The sequence below is a fragment of the Pithys albifrons genome, chromosome 13 (assembly GCF_047495875.1).
Source record: "Pithys albifrons albifrons isolate INPA30051 chromosome 13, PitAlb_v1, whole genome shotgun sequence".
NCBI classification, from domain to species: domain Eukaryota; kingdom Metazoa; phylum Chordata; class Aves; order Passeriformes; family Thamnophilidae; genus Pithys; species Pithys albifrons.
The window spans coordinates 6,564,532-6,583,609 of NC_092470.1; the positions used below are offsets into that span (position 1 = coordinate 6,564,532).

Here is a 19,078-nt window from a genome sequence, read left to right on the forward strand (position 1 = left end):
GATACACAGTAAACACCTCCACCTATCCCTTCCAACAGTCTGTCCCAGTCCTTACCAGTAAGTTCTTGCTTCCTGGGATTTCCTGACTGGTTTATGCCAAACCAACGGGTTCCTGGCACACAAGGGGCAGTCACAGAAGGGCTGAGCTTGGAAAGGACTTCCAGAAATCATCTGGCCATCCAACATCCCTGTTCAAGGAGGGCCACGTAGAGCTGCTTGCACAGAACATGACTAGATGGCTTTTGAATGTTCCCAAGGACAGATTCCACAACATCCTTGAGCAACCTGTGCCAGCGCCAGGGCTGCCTTTGGCCTTCACATCCCCAGTGAGCTATTCCTTGCTGGTGAGTATTCCTTGCTGTGCACTTCTCACTGGCTTCCCTATCACTTGGCTCACCACATTATCATCACAGCTGCCCAGGAAACTCCTGGGCTCTTTACACCCTGCCAGGTTATGCCACTAGCACAGATGAGCATGGCTGATACCCCCATGGACCAGAGTCTGTGAATGTGAGGTCTGTAAGCAGCCCCATCCACTCTTGTTCCAGGCCAGGTGGCCTGTAGCAGATACCCACTACAATGTCCCCCAGACTGTCACCCATATCTTTAATCACAATCCATAAGCTCTGAGTTGGCACCTTACCCATCCCTGGACAGAAGTCCAGGCACTCCACTTGCTGCCTCACATTGAGGTTAACTCCTCTTGTCTTCCTTGCAGAGGCAGAGGCACCTTCCATTAGAGCAGTTTCCTCCAAGCCCTGTCCAATCTGGTCTTGAACACATCCAGAGATGGGGCAGACAACTTCTCTGGATTTCCAGTTCCTTGTGTTTACTCCCCATGGTGTATATATCAACATAAGACACTTCAGAGGCAGGATTGTGTAGACCACCACCATCAGGGCTCTCATGGCCCTGCCGGCCACACCCAGAGCTCTGCAGTGGATTTTGATACTCTTAGGGTTGTCTGGGGCAGCATCATTGGTGCCCACATGGAAAAACAATGTGGGAGCAGGATTCTCCCTGTTAGTGCCAGCACACACCAGCTTCCAGCCTCAGACAGCCTCTGTCTCCAGCTGCGCCCTCCTCCTCACTCTCAGCCATGTTCTGGTCCCCAGTTCACACCCCTGCTCCTTCTCCTTTCTGCCCAGCTGCCCTCAGTCCCTGGGGGCTGCAGGAGCACTGGGGGCAGGCGGGCAGGCATGGGTTCTGCAGGAGAGGGTGGGATTGCTGCTCCCTGACAGCAGATCACACACTGACTGAAGCAGACTACGGAGCCACACCCCAGCTCTCAGCTCTTCTTCCTCCTCAGCCTCTCCTCCTCCTCACTCCATGCTCTGCTGTGGCCTCGGGGTGCAGGCTTTGCTCTTCTGCCACTCATCCTTTTGTCTGTGCTCCCAACGATCCCTGCCTGGAGCTCCATTCCCCCAACATGCTTTCATCATAACATCTTCCATCCCTTTGCTTCTACAAAATCCACAGGGAGAATTTCCAAATAAAATAAAATCCATTCTTGCTCGTACCTAAGGATTGCATTAATCACCCTTAGTTTGAGAGAGGGAAAAAGCAGTGCTTTAAAGGGTCAAGGTGATTTTTTGTTGATTTTCAACCCTCTTGTTTACTAAAATAAAACACAAACTTGGGGGGGGCAAGGGGGAGGAAGAGAAAAACAGCAAAAATACAGTTGCTGCCTTTCTCTTTTGCTGCTGGGAAATTAGCAGGGCAGCATGTGGTCCTACTAGCTCCTGGCAAGTTTTTATCCAATAAATTACAAAGCATTGATTTAAGAGGGGGAAGGAAGAAGGAAAAGAAAAGGCAGCAATAAAATTGCTTTTAAATAACTCCAGTGTAGGTGGTGCGTAAACAGGATACGTCACAACTCATTGAAAAATTCTTACTGGGAAAAAAAAAAGAGAGAAAACAAGGAAAAAAGTGGAGAGAACATAAGCACAAAGGTTCAAGAAAATTCAGAGGTCTTTAGTTTATCTTATGTACTTTGAGTTCTTAGCTACCTCACGGGATTTTGGGTGGTCAAGTCAAAAAGAAAGGGGGAAAAAACAGGAATTAAACATCTCTGGTTACCACTAGATGAACAATTATGCCCAAGAGGGCCCGGAAGTACTTTGAATTCTTGCACATGTTATTGTGCACTGGTCTGTCCTTGCCCAGAAAACAAATGGGCTCCATCTCAAAAACAGTTCATGTCTTTTGTTCCGTTACTTCTGCTGCAAACCTCTTCTAGAATTCATTTCTCTGATGGTTACAAAGTGCCCTCTAATTTTCATTTACATCTACTTCAGTCTGTTCTTGCATCATTGTTGCTCCTAAATTTCAAAGCTCCTTTCTACAAACATCACACCAGACACAGAGGACAAAAAGCACATGCAAAATGCAGGCACCAGGACCCTCATGGGCTTTGTTCCCTTCCTGTAATTTGAGCCCTGAAGAAGCTAAAAAAACTCTGCCTGATGCTGATGAACTGCCCAGGGTGATCCCCTCGAGCACAGGAAGTGCTTCTTTTTGGCAGATTTAGTTTCTGGTGGAAAAAAAAAATGCCACTACCCTCACCTTAATCCTTTGTCTGCTTCAATGCTAAAGGAGACCCGCCCTCACCAGGCCTTTGCCAAGCTAAAATCATAAAAGGTTTTTCATTCCCCCACAAAAGATCATCTTTCCATTTCTCTGGTTGTTCTTCCCTCACTTATTCCAGTCTATCCTGATAAACAAAAACAATTTGCTCCTCTCCAGCTCAGTTATTTCTAGCAAGAGGGAGCATCACTATAGCCCTGCCTGGTGCTGTAGGATGACATAAATCTGCTGCACAATTGTCACCTCAGTCATTCAGGGACTTCTCATGACCAAACATCCTACTTCTGGTTGCTTTTCATCCCATTCTTACTTAGTCTTCAAGATCACCAGGGCCCTCCTGTAAAATATTTCCAATCTTCCATGACTTCTTTTACTTTGGTTCAGCAAATTTTTCTACACATTCACCCTCCAAGGTCCTTAACACAAACATTTACTGCACCTCAAGCTGTCCCTCAGGAGATCTCACAAGAACTTGATCCCAGTTGCAGTTATTTCCCAGATTTTAACTGATTCTGCTCCACCCTCATAATCCAATTTCTCTAGTATATCTATTGTCCATGTAGCACTCTAAAAACCATCTCATTGAACATGAGGATCTACTCATTTCTCTACTCCAAAAATATATTAGAGATGTGTATCAGATTAATTTAGCATAAACTACACCTACTTAAATATCTTTCTCTCCCCCCATCCCAAACCCCCAACTATCTGCTGTATCAGACCAATCAGACATGAAGTTACACAAAACATCTGCTACCGCCTTTTGAACATCTGGACAAGCACAATGCCTACCTGCAGCACAGCTTCTGGTGTGACCAAAATTCAGCCTAGCAGCTATTCCAATTCCCATGCTGCTTCCTTCCTGCAGTTCAACCATGGAAAAGCAGCACACAGGTCCCATCCACCACCTCAAGTCACAAGCTTGCAAAATTGCAGAATTGGCCTCACAGGTTCCCAAAAAAGGCAAAGTCTCTGTGATCCATTACGACAACCCATTCAAAACATCCACCCAGTAAATCCAGTTGTTTCTGAAGTAGAGTATTCCAGTTTGCATCCTCCCTGTAAGGCAAGAAGATCCCACCACGGTGTTTGGCTGGGAGCAACTGCCTTCATCCTACACATATTCTTGACCAAAGCAAGCCAGGTAGGATCTCCCTGCTGTACTTAGAGCAACTGCAATCATGTACAAGTCTAAAATACAACATTAAGGTCAAGCTCTCAATCATTCTTCTAAAGGTCTTTCCACTCCACCTTCTCAACCACAGCATCTCCCCCTCTCTTTCTCCCATGCTCCAAATCTCCTCCTTTTCCTGCTGTCCAGACCACATCTTTCTTTCTTCCTGCAACACAACTGTGACCCAGCCATGCCATTCTCATTTTGGCCACACCTGGGAAAGTAATTTACCCATTACCTGTCCTATTAATGTGGGATTTACTCAAGGCCATGCAAAAATGTAACACTAAGTTTTTCCCAAGCCACAAATTAGAATAAAGAGAAAACCCAACAATGTCCTTTTAAACAGCTCTGGAAAACCTGAAAATGACAGAGTAATTGACAAAGTCATGGTAAGAAATTCCAATTAAAGTGAGAAGTCTTAAGTATCAACACAGGATAAGTTTTCTTATGGAGCAGAGCCAGCTTAGGCTCTTCCCTTCTCCAACCCAATCATTCCAGCCTCTTATCACTGTGTGTTCACCCTTCAGCTTCTGGGTAACTGAAAACATACTGAAAAAGAAGTCTCTTTCCTGCTGCTTCTTTTCTCCATCAACCCTGTTGGATCAGCCTTTCCTTCTCAGCAAGGTGCCACACTAAAGTCACATCAGGTCCAACATGGTTTTGGAGCTAAAAATACCATAACTGAGCACTTCAAGTCTGTTCAGTCCCTCAAATTTTGATCGCATGGGATGTGCAAGTTAATAATCAGACTTGGTGTCATTTAATAGAAGAGCTTCCAAGAGCATCCATCAAAAATCCACCTGTGCTTATTCTTCATAGGTCAGCAGTCTCCACCTTCTAGTATAAATGCAGGTTCTGTACATAAATTGGTTTTACACTTTGTCCTCAGACAAAGATACTCTTTCCATCATACATTCATCCACCCTTTCCAAGAATCCTCTTTTCAGGGACAATCTGGTACCAAGCATCTGAATACTCACAGATGAAAAGCTTTCAGCCTGATAAAATGGGAACCTGCCCTGCTACTTCTTGAAGCTCTTTAAAAGGCAGAAATTCAGCAGTATTTTATAGTTTCTCAAGAAGGCATGCCAAAGAGTTTGTGTCTGAATTCTGGGATTAAGTAAAAACTTTTAAAAATTTCCAAATGATCAGTTGCAATTTTTTGTTAGCTTTAAGAAACTATGACAATCCCACACCATACCATTATTTCAATACAGTGAGAAAAACACCAGGTATGGAGAAATACAGTTTTCTGCTCAAATGCACAAAATTATGATAAACACCAGATAATTAGTCTCTTGAGATGTGGGGATGTGGTTCATGTCCAAGCCTGCTCACAACTATTAATGCTGCTCCTGCATCCTGACGGATTGTCTGGCCAAGGCAGTGTGTCCTGGATCAAGCACTGGTACATGACTGGTGTGTTCTGTGGTTTCTTAATGAGATGCACCAGTATATAATTGAACACCCTGTGGACACTGTGGTTTTGAACCACTACTGGGGGCACTAAAAGATGTTCACTTACAGGTGTGTTACATCAATGCCTTTCTCAGCAACACAGTTTCATAGAATCACAGAAGAGTTTGGGTTGGAAGGGACCTTGAAGATCATCCTGTTGCACTCTGCTAGCTTGGGCAGGGACACCTTCCACCAGACCAGGTTGTTTCAAGCCCCATCCAACCTGGTACTGAACACTTTCAGGGATGGGGCAGCTCCAGCTTCTCTGGGCTTCACCACCCTCCCAGGGAAGGATTTCTTCGTAACACCTACTGCCCCAAAATCAAGTGTCCTGCCACATGTCTGGAGATGGAAAGCAGAGTTTTCAACCACTTCAATCATCTAAGGAAGTGTTTGCAAAATTAGTCACTTGATCCTCTCCTGCTCATACCAATAGTCCTCTTTTTTCTGACCAAAGTAGAAACAGCAACCCAAGGAATTAACCTCCTTAATGGAGTGCCAGGAGTATCTACAGTACCATCTCAGAAGGGAGTTGGCCAGTTCATGTTCTCCTATTCCAGGAGTTTATGATGCACACTCCAACAGCTTCACCTACAGCCTTCTCACACCATGATTATTATCATTATCATATTCATTAATACCTAATATGCTAAACCTTCATCTCCTCAGGCCTCATTACTGCTGGGGACTACGCAGTGTGTTACCCATGTAGGACATGGGATGACAAGACAATCCACGCTATCTCCCCTGGACAGCTCAGAGGAGCAGACACTCCCATGAAATCACAGTATTTCACCCATGCTTTTACCCCTCAGCCCAGTGCCACCAAACCCCTGGGTTCTGGCAGAAGGCACCGGAATGGTTTCCATCAGCTCCTGCTAAATCCAGACGCGCACAATTACAGGCATATGGGCACAAACCCTTATTTCCTTTAGAAATGTAACAGTTTTATTGAAACAGATGTTCTGGGAACAGCACAGAGCATCACTGAGCAGCCTAGAGGACAGGAGATATGGTGGGAAAGGACTCCCAGAGCAGTGCATGCATCCTGTGGAGTGTAAGCATGGGAAGATCAAACAGGAAGGAGCTGATTTCACAAGCTCAAAAGTAGCCTCTTTTTCCAATGCTTCTGTTCAGAAAAATAATGCAAAAACAATCTCACATCTAGCAGCACAACTTGAAGTGAGAGGCTTAAACTCTATTCTTGGTTAAGTTACAGAATAAATTATTTGATTACAAGCTAAAAATACTTACTATCAGACATCCTTTCCCTCTTTAAGGAGCTCTTGAATTGATAATCCCACAACAGCAATAGGAAATACATTTTTAATGCCACTGATTAACATTTTAGCTCACTTTGGAGCACTCAATGTATCCCTCCTCCTGAAGGTTTTAATGCCAGACTGCTGACATTTCCTAAAAATGCATTATAGTTGAAAAATAAGTTGGGGTGTTGACAGAGTGCAGTACTCACTGGGCTGCCTCGGGCAAAAAACCTGATTATGTGGCCACGCTGATCCCTCCTGGCCTTGCCAATTCTTATGACATCAAAACCATTCAGCCATAATCTATTTTTTTTGTGGCTGATGAATTTAAGATAACAAAGCACCTAAATGGGACCACAGCAGTCTCAATACTCCTGCAAGCCATCAAGACGCTGAGGGAGGCTCTGGAGTGTGCAGGTGCTACCACAACCATGGCAGACACCCGGTCATTCCCCCCAGATGTTGGCATGGAGTCCTTGTTTGTGGAGCCCTTGCACTGGGAGCCTGCCAGCTATGCTGGCAGCCACACAGACCTGGAAAGCTTCCTCCTCACCCAAAGAGATAAGGAGAAAAGATTCCTTCTCCTCTTCCAACTTTGCATTGGTTAATACTTAAACAGGATTGACCGTGTTTTTCAAAATTCAAACCCTAAACAAAGCATATGGTCTCAGCACACCATGCAGACCATCTCCTTCTCCTCATCAGGAGAATGCTAAGCTGCAGTTTTTAAGGGGATTCCAACCCCCTGTCTGTACCTACAAGGGAGGTCCACAAAGGTGGTGGAGGCCTGAGCAGGGCAGCACAGGAGGAAGGCAGGAAGCCACTAACAAGGCTCTTGAATACTCCTATGCAATCATAGCACCCACTTGTCCCTCCGCCACCCAAAGGGCAAAAATTAGCCCAAACCAGCCTGACACCCCACATGCTGCAGTGCTTGGCTCTTGGCCAGGCCCACCCCAATACACACCTGACCACGCAACAGCACCCAATGTGCAAAGTGTTATACAGAGTGTTCTGGCACAAGTTCCAGGAAAGGCAACATTAAACTGTGTCAGATCTCCTCCAGCCACGCTTAAAGCACAAAACCTGTTTCAGGTAACACTCCGCTGATCCTCCCCTACGGCACTTGTGCACACCTCATCTAAGAGATCTTTGATCTCCAGCACCTTTCTTTGAGACTCAAGGATCTCCACAGTCTCCTTACTATGCTCTTTTTACTGGCAAAGGGTAGAAAGAGGGCAGGCAGGCAACACTAAACGTCTTTTCATGCCCACACGCCTGGGCTCATGTGCATCCCAAATCCTCCCCACAAGCACTTTTTTAGGCAAAGTGACTCATTTGCCACCATGATACCTATTTTTTTCCCCTTGAGGACAATCTCTTTAAACTCAGAGAGATTTAACTAACAACATTAAAATGATGACTTACCAGTCTCTCATTATCTTCTGAGGTTCTCTGGTAATGAGCTGCTAAAGAAACGTAATCCTGCTCCTGCTTGTTACACTCCAAACACTTAAGTCCATGACGGATTAGCCTCTGTGGGTCTGTGTAGAGAGGCAAGGCTGGCTGAGTGTTCGCGGAAATCCCCACTCCACCCCCTGAAGTGGAACTGGACTTGGGTGGAGGAGAGGAGGAGTGCAAAGTCTGAGGAGCTGGAGAGGCTGAAGAGCTTGTAGGAGAAGGTGAAAACATTTGGTCTACAGAAATTGGTTTCATGAGCAGCTGAGAACACTGCATGATAAATCCTTTGCTCTTGTGATCTCGTGCATGTTTAAGCAAGCTACACTTATTAAAAAAAAGGAGCATAGTTGAACACTGAGTGCACATGACTTCAATGTGAACGCTTCGCCTACTATAGTGTTGAGTCAGGCTTTTCTCTAAGGCAAACGAGTCCCCACACTCCAGGCAACAATACCCAGAGGCAGGTAAATTAATACTGGTGTCAGGCGGAGGGCTGAGGTTCGGAGTATATATGGGCACCAGGTTGGCACTGTGCAGCACTTTGTGGAATGCCTCCATGATGACAGGAGCAGCTTTCTTGACTTGATGCACCAGTGGCACCGACATCTGTGTCACCTGAGGCTGGTTCCGCCGCTGTGCCGAGGACTTCGCCGTGACAGAAGCAGCAACACTGTGGGGGACCAAGTTGAGATTTGCCAAGTGCACGGCTTTGGGAAGAAGGCTGGAGGTGGTGGCATTGGACTGCTGCGTCACTGTACCCTGCGGCTGCCTCTTGACACCCACTTTTATGGCACCGCTGCCACAGTTCGGCAGTGGAGATAAGGACACGGTACACGTGCTGTTGGCAATATCCATTCTTATACTGTCTGAGTAAGGACTTGTTACATTTGACAGCTGGATAGCCACAGCAGCCCCGTTTTTGGTTGAATTCCTGCCAGCCTCACTTTCCATAACTGCACTAGTGTCAGGGGATGGGAAAGATTTGATAAACTCTTCAGCAGAGGAGGTTTCCGCAGGTGACTCTTCTGAAGATTTGCCCAATTCATCATTTTCTGGCAAAATTCTAGTTACAGTCCTTTTAATTTCACCAGAAGACGTCTTGATGGTCTTTATTCTAACTTTGGGAATAGCTGGTGGAGAGCCAGCTGCCACGGAAGGAGAGCCTTTCCCACTGCTGTCACTGCACACGCTCCGAGGACTCTCGGGCTGCTTGCTGGCCTTCCTTACCACCTCCAAGGGGCTTCGGGGACTCTTTGGTGACTTGGGCATTTTTGGACTTCCCTTTGTCCCATCTTTAAAAGAACCAGGGTCCTTGGTAAGATTTGGCTGATCGCCTTTTGGAATACATGCAACCTTTTTGGCCTGAAGAGCAACTAATGCTGCCACGCAGGATGACAACTTGGAATGAGTTGGCTTTAACCTCTGCCGAGGCGGGACTGATGAAGACATGTTGAGCTCAGGCACAGAACCCTTGCTGTCTCCTAAATTATTGTGAGGGAGGTCTCCGAACACCAAGCCTTCTCCGAGAAGGCTGTTGGTATCTACCAAGTCCTTGCTTGACCCCACAAACCTCTCCACTGCTTTGTCCTGCTCTCTCCTGCTCATTTCCAGCCTATTATCTGTCTGGAAGTGGATTTCCATCTTCTGTTCCTTTTTACAATACTGATCAAACATACTTAATTCAGGCTCTGGCACCTTCCTAAGATGATCTAGGACTGAAGCTCCTGTTGGTATATATATTGAAGGTGGTGGAAAATAGGGAGTTTGTGCATGTTTGGGTTTATCCACAATACTGTTTTCTTTGAATGTGTCCTCCGGTTCAGGACTGGAAATGGGGCTAAACTGACTAAATGTTGGCAAAGGCTCTGACTTGGACTGGTCCAGTTTATCAGAGTAACCTCTGGAGCTGTCACCGTTAATAAAAGCTGACTCAAACTTGCCATAATTATGGACTAAAGCATGAGCCTCCACTGGCAGATCAGATCCACGAAAGCCATTGTGTAACAGACTGGTTCCGAGGTGATTGCTCTCCTTTTCTGCCTCAAAAGATTCCTGGCGACTTGTGTTCTTCACGATCACACTCACAACAGGTGCATCAGAGGGAGGCAGAGAGTGGGACAAGGACATGTTCTCATCGATGCACATTCCTGACTTCAGGTGATTCTCATTCTCCTCCCCAGTTGACGGGATGGCCTCCTTGGCATCCAGGCTAGTCGGGTCAGGGATGTCAAAAGCAGCCAAGAGGTCATCAAAGTCAGGAGTTTTCATGTCCCCCATGATGAAAGCTATGATTAAAAGCACAACAAATACTTTGTCAGGTACATGTCCCCCATGGACAAACTTTGCAAGACTTATTTGCATCAACATCCATGACAAAAACCACAGCTGCCCAAAGGTCAGTTGTGGGCAGAGCTGCTTCCAAGGAGCAGGATGGGAGATGGCATCCCCTTTTCCCAGGATCCCCAACAGCAGAGCTAGTAAAACCATGACCTTTTAAACGACACTAAGCTCATGCAGGGGACATCTTTTCAACTTGTCAGATGCATCACTACTACAAAATCAGCTGTTGTCATGAGCCTCAACACAAAAGGTTCTGAAGTACGTTAGTACAGGGGTTTTTGTTGTTTGGTTGGGGTTTCTGTAGAGCTAATAGGCAGCAATAACTGCAGATCTCTCAAGAGATTGTCACATCTGAAGAACTCAGTCATCCTTCAAGGAACAAAGGCAGGAGCAAACAAGTGCCTCAAAAGAAACAGGCCTGAAAAGTGAGATGACTCCATACCCTGAGCAATTTAAATAATAGAAGTCTTCAGTAAATATTTCAATACAGCAGCTCCAAGTAAGGTTATTTAAAACAGGGGCAATGCTTAATTAGATGCCCATGTGAGGCAAAACTGCACAAAGACAGAATAAAGGACCATATCCAAATCATCACAAGAAATGCTGTTCCCAGCCAGCTTGCCCTAAGCCTTTCAGAAGGGAAGTGGGGACTCAGACACTCAACACTGTGACCTACGACAGCAATAATCAAGCTCTGATGAGATGCATAATGAAACCTGACAGCACAGTCACTTGAACATTTGTGATCACTAATGTCAGGGATACTGTTTTTCCCCCGTTAAATCAAAATATTTTCAAGTGGGTACAATATAGAGACTTCCCATTCATTTAACATGTTTTCCATTTAAAGCCCAAATTTAAGTGCACTGATGTATGCTGTATGTAGAGGAGGGGAAAAAAACACAGAGTGTCAACAAAACTATCAGGACACCAGTTCCTGCTTGGCAAGGAGCACCCACAGGCAAGGTAAGTCCTGCCACGCTCACTTGACTTGGGCTGCAACAGCTGCCAAAGCCAGCGGCAAGAGAAGGAGACAGAGAGGGTGGCAGGATTCCAGAAGGGGGAAGAGCTGGGAGCAGGGGTGCAGGCAGAGAGGAGGACAGCGAGACAAAGCAGAGAGAGAAGCCATCTGATGTCTTCCCAAACGGCCGCTGTCATTATTTACAGTTGGGTTTAAAAGTTCGTCAAGCGTCACACTGAAACCAAACAAAGCTCAACCCTTCTGGCCAGGCTGCTGGAATGGGGAACAAGTCTGGGGCCAGGAGAAATCACTTTAGCTTGGAGCACAAGGACACAGTGATCTTTGAGCCTTAGCTCAGCTGTGCCTCCAGACAAGTCCCAGAGGGGCTGCTTTGGTTAATCCACTGCAAAACACTCTGTGGAGATTTACTTGGCTTAAGAGTGGCTTGCTGTAGCTGAGCTTAAAACTCTTTCTTAAATTAAATGACAAATATGAATGTCCACAGAGGGCTGTGCAATAATTTACAATCACATCCCTCAAGGAAGAGTGGCTAGGTGTGATGTCTCTGGAAGCGCAGATTATCTGTATGTTCCACATCCTCAGCACTTGATAAGGATTTTGGGAACATCACAGATTACTGCAGTTGGCAAAGGCATGGACCTGAAACTTCCCTTTCCTTTGGATGGGAATCTTGTGCCAGCTGGGAAAGAGCAAGGCAGCATGCAGCTCCCAAAATTTCTGGCACATAAATCCTTCTGCAAGGAAGACACTTCATCCTTAACCTGGCACACTTGAGTTTTATACAGAGAAAAATGAGCCTGCCAATCACTCCTTACTTTCCTGTTCCCACTCTGGAACACCTCTCCGCCTCTTCAGGCGAGGGTGTGTTTTAAAATACAAGACACAATAAATTCCAGGTATCTGCAGCATCCCAAAATATCCTTTTCTTGGAAGAAGCCTTGCATTTTCAGAAGCTTTTGTGTACATCTTTGAGATCTGTAAAAGGCCAATTTACTCCCTTTGCTATCATGAAAGCACAAGTCTCTACTCAAGTATTTCTCCACAAAATTGCATCTTAAACTTGTCGTGCACAAAGCTACAATTTCTCAAAATAAAGCAAAATTTGACCTAGATTCTAGAAAATAAGCATCTTATCAATAGAAGTGACTTTTAATTGACATACATTTAAAATTTTGACCATTTATCTCTGTTCCTAGATAACAAACAGAAAAAGGATATTAAAGGAGATTATGCAAACTAGCCTGTGAGGAAAGCTGAAAATAAAGACCTTCGTCCTTACTCCATCCTTCTTGTGCAAAGGACTTAGAACCCAAGCTTGGACTCCAATGAAAACATGGAGGTTGAGATCTGCAAACCAGTAGAAGTGGTGAATAAAATGAGCAAAGAAGGACTTACGGAGTACAACACGCGTATCTCAACATGCAAACCTGACCTCACTATAGCACATTTCACCAGGGCTCAGGAAACATAGACAGCTCCAAGCCATCCAAGAAAACCACGGGGAAGGATGTGAAACCCCAGGGCCTTGTGCCATGGATAAGCTTCCAAGTCAGCAAGAGGCACTACAGGACCTGCATCCTGCACTCACCCCATACAAACCTTTTGCTTGTGGTGCTATTCCCACGGACTTTTGGAGATTAGAAGCAGATGCTCTGCAGCTTTCAAACCAGTGTATACAATACTGTTCAGGGAAGAGGTTTGAGATTGCCACCTAGTAGGGAAGCATGAAAATCCAATTACACCAAGGAAAGCAATCACAGAAGGGCTTGGGTTGGAAGGGACCTTGAAGACCACCTAGTTCCAATGCCCCTGCTGTGGGGGATTATTTATCATGAACGTCATCATTAATAAATATTGATACTTCTGCAAAACAGCAGTATACAAGGGAAATCATGTGTCAAGGGCTGCTCCCACGGGGCTTGTGTCTTTGAGAGGGGATGCAGGGGCTCCCGGCCACGGGAATCCCTTGGGAAAGCGGGGATAGCAGGAGCCAGGAAGCGCGGGGAGGGCAGAGGAAGGGGGAAGAGGCCGCGCAGGGGCTGTCAGGAGTGCGGGGAGGGGACAGGCACGGGGCAGCCGCAGCGGCTGGAGGGTTAAACCGGAGGGCGGCTCAGTGGCAGGCGGGACCCGGGGCCGTAACACCCGTGAAGTTTCAAGAGGCCGGTGCGGCTCTCGCCCGGCCCGTGGCACCCCCGCACCGGTCCCAGCACACGCCGCCCCCACCCGAGACAAAGGCTCGGCCCCGCGGCCCCCCGCGCTGACAGCCCGGCCCGGCCCGGCCCGGCCCCGCCGCACGTGGGGCCGCCCGCCCAACTTAGTTTGTGTCGGAGCCGCAGGGCCGGGCCGGGCCGCCGCGGGCACCGCAGCCACCCAGGGGCAAGGCCGGGGCAGGGGGAGGCGGCGGCCCGTGGGCCGGAAGAGCCGGTGCGGGCGCGCAGGGCTCGGTGCGCCGGCGGCGGGGCCGCCCGCCCTGCCCGCGGGGCGGCAGCACCGCCCGGCCGCGGGGCCGGCGGGAGGGCGGAGGGCAGCGGGAGGGGCGGGCCCGGCGCGGCACGGCCCGGGCGGGCGGGCAGCACTCACCCACGCAGGCGGCTCCTCCGGGCCCGCCGGGCCCGCGCGGCCTCACCCCGCACCGGGCACCAACGGCCGCAACATGGCGGCGGCGGCGGCGGGCGGGGCCGGGGGCGGAGCGGGGCGGGCTGGGCACGGCGGAACCGCCCCGCCTTCCCTTCCCTTCCCGTCTCTTCCCTTCCCTTCCCTTCCCGCCCCGGCCGCAGGGCCCCGCTGCCGCCCCCGCCTCAGGGAGGCTCCTGGCAGAAGCGCCCACAGAGCGGGCCGCGCGCTCCCGCTTTTCTGAGGTTTTCCTCGCCAAAAGCTGCCCCGAGAACGCCTCAGTCACCGCTCCCTGTCTTTAACTCCTTCCTCGTTGTGTCGCTGGTGCGGTTTGCACGCAATGGCACTGATTGCCCCGTGTCCCCGAAGGAGGAGAGCGAGGATGAGGCGAGCTCCAGCCTCACCCTGATCCCTGGGAAGGGGACGGAGCCAGTGATCGCTGGGGCCGTTCCCAAACACACCAGGGACAGGGAGATGTCTGGGATCAGTCAGCGAGGGTTACTAAGGGCTTCAGCCCCTGAAAACCTTATGCCTTCCGCATCGAAATTGCTAAACCAGTAGATTTAGACTAGAGTTATGGAGAAATTCTTGACTGTGAGGGAGGTGAGGCCCTGGCCCAGAGAAGCTGTGGCTGCCCCATCGCTGGAAGTGTCCAAGGCCAGGTTGGACAGGGCTTGGAGCAACCTGGGATAGTGGAAGGTGTCCCTGCCCATGACACGGGTTGGAATGCGATGAGCTTTGAGGTCCCTTCCAACCCAGACCATTCTTCGATTCTTTGACAAGCTCCCAGGATGAGGGAGATACTGTTTATCCTGCAGCTGTGTCTCATTTTGAGCTCCTCAGCACAAGACAGACATGGACATACTGAATCTCCTAAAGAGCCACGAGGGTGATAAAGGTGGTGATGATGAAGAGGTTGAAGCATTTCTCCTATGAGGAAAGGCTGAGAAAGCCTGGACTGTTCATTCTAGACTAGAGCAGGCTTAGGAGGGGCTCATCCATGTCTATGGGAGAGTGGAGAAATGATGGAGCCAGACTCTTCCCCGTAGTGCTCACTGCCTGGACTGGAGCTCACCCACTGATATACATCAGGAAACATTTTTTCCGTCGTGAGCATGGGTGGCACAGGGAGGCTGTGGAGTCTCCATCCCTGGAGACGTTCAAAAGCAGTCTGGATTTTCTGAGCAACCAGCTTTAGGTGGCCCTGCTTGAGGTTGGACTGAATAACCTCAAAAGGTCTCTTCCAACCTAAACTACTCTGAGAGGCTTTGAAGCATTTTGTATCCAGGTGTGACTATGTCACCCTCCCATTGTAATAAATAAAGAGTATTTCTTGAGGTTTTCTTTCCCATGTCCTGCCATTTTAACCATCTACCCTCTGTACTGGACATACAGCATTGCTCACACGGCATTTGTTTCTCATGTAGTTACATAATTATTTGCTACTTGTTATCAGTCCCACAGGTAAAAAATTTCTTTTTTCTAACTCACACATCCTTGATTTCTGATTCGTGTCATCATCCTTCTCCTTTTGAAGGAGTTGGCCAGTTTCTCTACATCAGCAAAAGCACAAAAGGAGTCACAAACAGGAAACATTTCAATATTGCAACTGTTAACCTGTAATTGTAGCACATCTCTATGAAAAGCTCTAAGTTGTATCTACTCAGAGAGCTGACATTTGTTACACAATTTCTGAAGAGCTGTCACAGTCCTGAACAAGTTGTGGCTTGCAGGAAAGCTGTGGTAATTTGAAGGATTGTGCTAATTAAGAAATATAATGCCAGTGGGAATTTAGCTCCATCCCAGATGGCTGAGGAGGAGAAGCAGCCCTGGAGCGGCTGGGGTCCCTTCCTCAAAACAGCAGAGACACAAAATAGACTATGGAGAAGCTATATCCTTCTGCATGATCTAAAAATCAATTCTTTTTCTTATTTTTAGTCCAATGTGGTGATTTGACATATCTGGAAATAAAAAATCTTTCTCTCTCTCTCTTTTTTTTTTATGTTTAAATTTGTTCCTTTAGGCTTGTTTTGTAAATGTTATGGAATCCCCGTCTCTGGAAGTGTTCCAAGCAAGGCTGGATGGGGCTTGGAGCAACCTGGTCTAGTGGAAGGTGGCCAGGAGGGTGGAATGAGATGGATTTTAAGGTCCCTTCTAACTCACATCACTCTGTGATTCTGTGCTTTGATGGGGAAAAGACAAAAGCCATGGGTCTAAGGAGATGATGTCCAGAGCAGCCCCCTGGGGTTGGAGCTGCATTGGTGGGACCCCTTGTGCCCTGGTGGCACCTCAAAGAGGGAAGCCCCTGGGTGAAATACTCTCAAGTGATGCCCACCCAGCTGCATCTGAGACCTTCATTTTGCATTCTTAACCTGCTTGATGTTGTTAGTGCTTGATTTTGGCTGGGGCAAAACAGTTCTCCCCAGGTGCTGGCTATGTTGGAGAGTGTCTGTAGGCAGACAGGCTGGCAAGGAGGGTGAGACCCATTTTATTTACAATGCAAACATCACAAAGTCTTGAGCACTCATGCCCAGGCAACTGTCAGTTTTCACATCAGCAACATTTGTTTCTGTCAGAGGTCACTGTTAGATTACCTTGAGCTGGTTGCAAAACTAGGGTGTTACAAAACTATAATTAATGTTTCAGAAACTCCGTGGAAGGTTTACTATTGGCAGGGTAAGGATGAATCCCCAGACACAAACATTCCTCTAAGATAACAGCGTAGCCTACAGCGTTATCTACACACAGAGAAAAAAGCCATGTAACTTAAATCAAGGTAATTAATTACACTGATATCTCCTGTATACATTTTAAACCATTTGCACCTATCAGTTTGGTCTTACTCCTAGGGCATGCCCTCTGCATTGCCACAAACCTATTTTTTTCCCCTCTTTTTCTATATTTATGCAAACATGGATGAACCAATGCATGTCTTCAATGAAGATCCCTCTGGAAAACCACTGATCCAACAGAACAGGGAAAAACTTGCCTCTATTCCAAATCCATGTTCAAGACAGCTTGTAATAGTCATGATACTCTATGACAATGATGGAACCCTGACCTTAAATTCCTGAGCCCAAATCCAAGAGAACAAAGCCATGTATCCCAGTGAGTTTGGAAACAGGAATAAAAACCTAATGTGGCAAAATCCTGATGGAGAGGAACTGTTTCATGTCCCAGCATGCTTCTGATGCCCATTTGTTGGAATTTGGTGGATTTCGAGTTGCAGATGTGATGAGATAGGCTGATTTCTTGCAGGGAGGTTGCAGTCAAACCCCGCTGAAGTGCCAAGGATACTTGTTGCTCATATCATTAGTGCAATACCAAACCTGTTCTACTGCTCGACTGGAAAACTGGGAGAATAACTTCCAGACAGACAGTTTTCTTCAGCCATAAGAACTGCAGGCTCCAGTGCACTACAGATGTGCTGCAAGGTCTGGGCAAGCAAGGAGCCTTTGCGCAATCCTCTACTCCCCTGGGCTCTTTGTTGCTTTGCCCAAATAGTGGTGATGTGAGCGCTTGTGCAGCTCTACATGGTTGCTAAACATGAGCAGGACTCACAGCACCCCTCTTCTTCTCCAGATGTGTCCAAATGGACTTGCTCCCATGCTCCAGGCTATGGCAAGATCTTCTCAAGATGCTCTCCTGCTGAAAAGTGTTTCATCTGGCTGCAGCCGTGGGCCTGGCCATGGGACTGCGGTGGCCAGAGGACACGGTGGTTCCCGCATACATTTCCCAGGGTGACAAGGCAGCCTTGAGTTGTTCTTGCCTTTGTGTCTCCAGCTGCCCCATGCAGTGGGAGTGTGACAGCTCTGTGAAACAGAAAGAACAGATCCAGGCTTGTAAACCTCTTCAGGGAAGAAATTAAACTTTGAATCATCCTTCGTCATAGAATCATAGAATTGTTTAGAGGGGAAAAACCCTCTAAGACCTCCGAGTCCAACCATTAATGCAGCACTGCTGTGTTCACCACTAAACCACATCCCCAAGAGCCACATCTACACATCTTTTAAATCCCTCCAGGGATGGTGACTCCACCACCACACTGGGCAGCCTGTGCCTGTGCCTGACCACCCCTTCAGGGAAGAAATTGTCCCAATACCCAACCTAAACCTCCTCTGATGCAACCTGAGGCCATCTCCTCTCATCCTGTCCCTTGTTCCCTGGGAGCAGAGGCAGATCCTCATTTGGCTCCACCCTCCTGTTAGGGAGTTGGAGAGAGTGGAAAGGTCCCCCCCAAAAAAAAAGAAAAGCCTCCTTTTCTCCAAGGTGAGCCCCCACCAGCTCCCTCAACTGCTCCTGGTGCTCCAGACCCTTCCCCAACTCCTTTCCCTTCTCTGGATATGCTCCAACCCCTCAATGTCTTTCTTGTGGTGAGGGGTGGAAAACTACCTGAGAATTTGAGTTCAGCTTACACATACTTCCACAAGTGGTTGTGTGGGCAAAAGTGAAGACTGGGGTAGTCATCTCCCAGGTGGGATCCATCCTGAGGAAGAACTGCTGGGGCAGGGAGACCAGTGGCATCAAGCCACAGGCGATATTGCTCCTGGAAACTCACCTGAACTTTGGCAGCAAGTTTAACCAAAGCTTGAGAAAACTGCAAGAAGAGTAATTCCATGAGGGTTTTCTGTCTTACACTGCAGGAAGCACCCTCCAAGCAGTATCTGTGCAGTTGTAACTTGGAAAGTCTCCCCAGGAAAGCTCAAGAGAGTGCTTTGCATGCTCACAAAAAGAGGGGTACAGGAATGTAGGTGGTGGCCAAGGTCGGTGTGTGGTGCAGGCTTAGCTGAGGGATGAGCAGGATGTTTATCCCAACACCAGGAACAGCCAGTCAACACAACCATGTCTGAAGGTAGGAAAGAAGAGACAAGCAGATGAAATCACTCTGCATGCAAATTATCTCCCAGAGTGGTCTTTCCCTTGACTGAGAGCTTGGTGCAGGGATTACCCAGAGAGTGAGAGCAACAGAGTGCCCTGGAGCACACCCCAGTTTTCTCAGGGGGGACACACTGGGGCACCACTCAGGGGATACCAGCTCCTGATGCAAATGCATTAGTATGACAGGGTGGAGATCAAACACGGAGGACTTTTTTTGCCTCACCCATGGGATTCCTAGGAATTCACAATGTTTGGAGGCAAGAAGACAAATCCTTTGGTTGCTAGCTATCCTCCTGCCCCTTGTTAATGAAGAAAAGT

At 47.8% G+C, this 19,078-nt stretch overlaps 1 protein-coding gene across 2 annotated transcripts in view; it reads right to left on the reverse strand.

Annotated features, from left to right (window-relative positions):
* Positions 1-13,933, reverse strand: part of ZNF592 (zinc finger protein 592) — a 36,183-nt gene extending 22,250 nt beyond the window's left edge. Inside the window, exons 1-3 of one of the 2 annotated variants that reach the window (XM_071568019.1) lie at positions 13,850-13,933; positions 12,869-12,980; positions 7,915-10,232 (exon numbers count right to left, since the gene is read on the reverse strand). In XM_071568019.1, coding sequence (XP_071424120.1) covers positions 7,915-10,224 — 2,310 coding nt within the window. In that variant the 5' untranslated portion in view covers positions 10,225-10,232; positions 12,869-12,980; positions 13,850-13,933. The remainder of the gene's footprint in view (positions 1-7,914; positions 10,233-12,868; positions 12,981-13,849) is intronic. The other variant, XM_071568020.1, reaches the window with a different exon arrangement.
* Between the last annotated feature and the right edge of the window lie 5,145 nt (positions 13,934-19,078).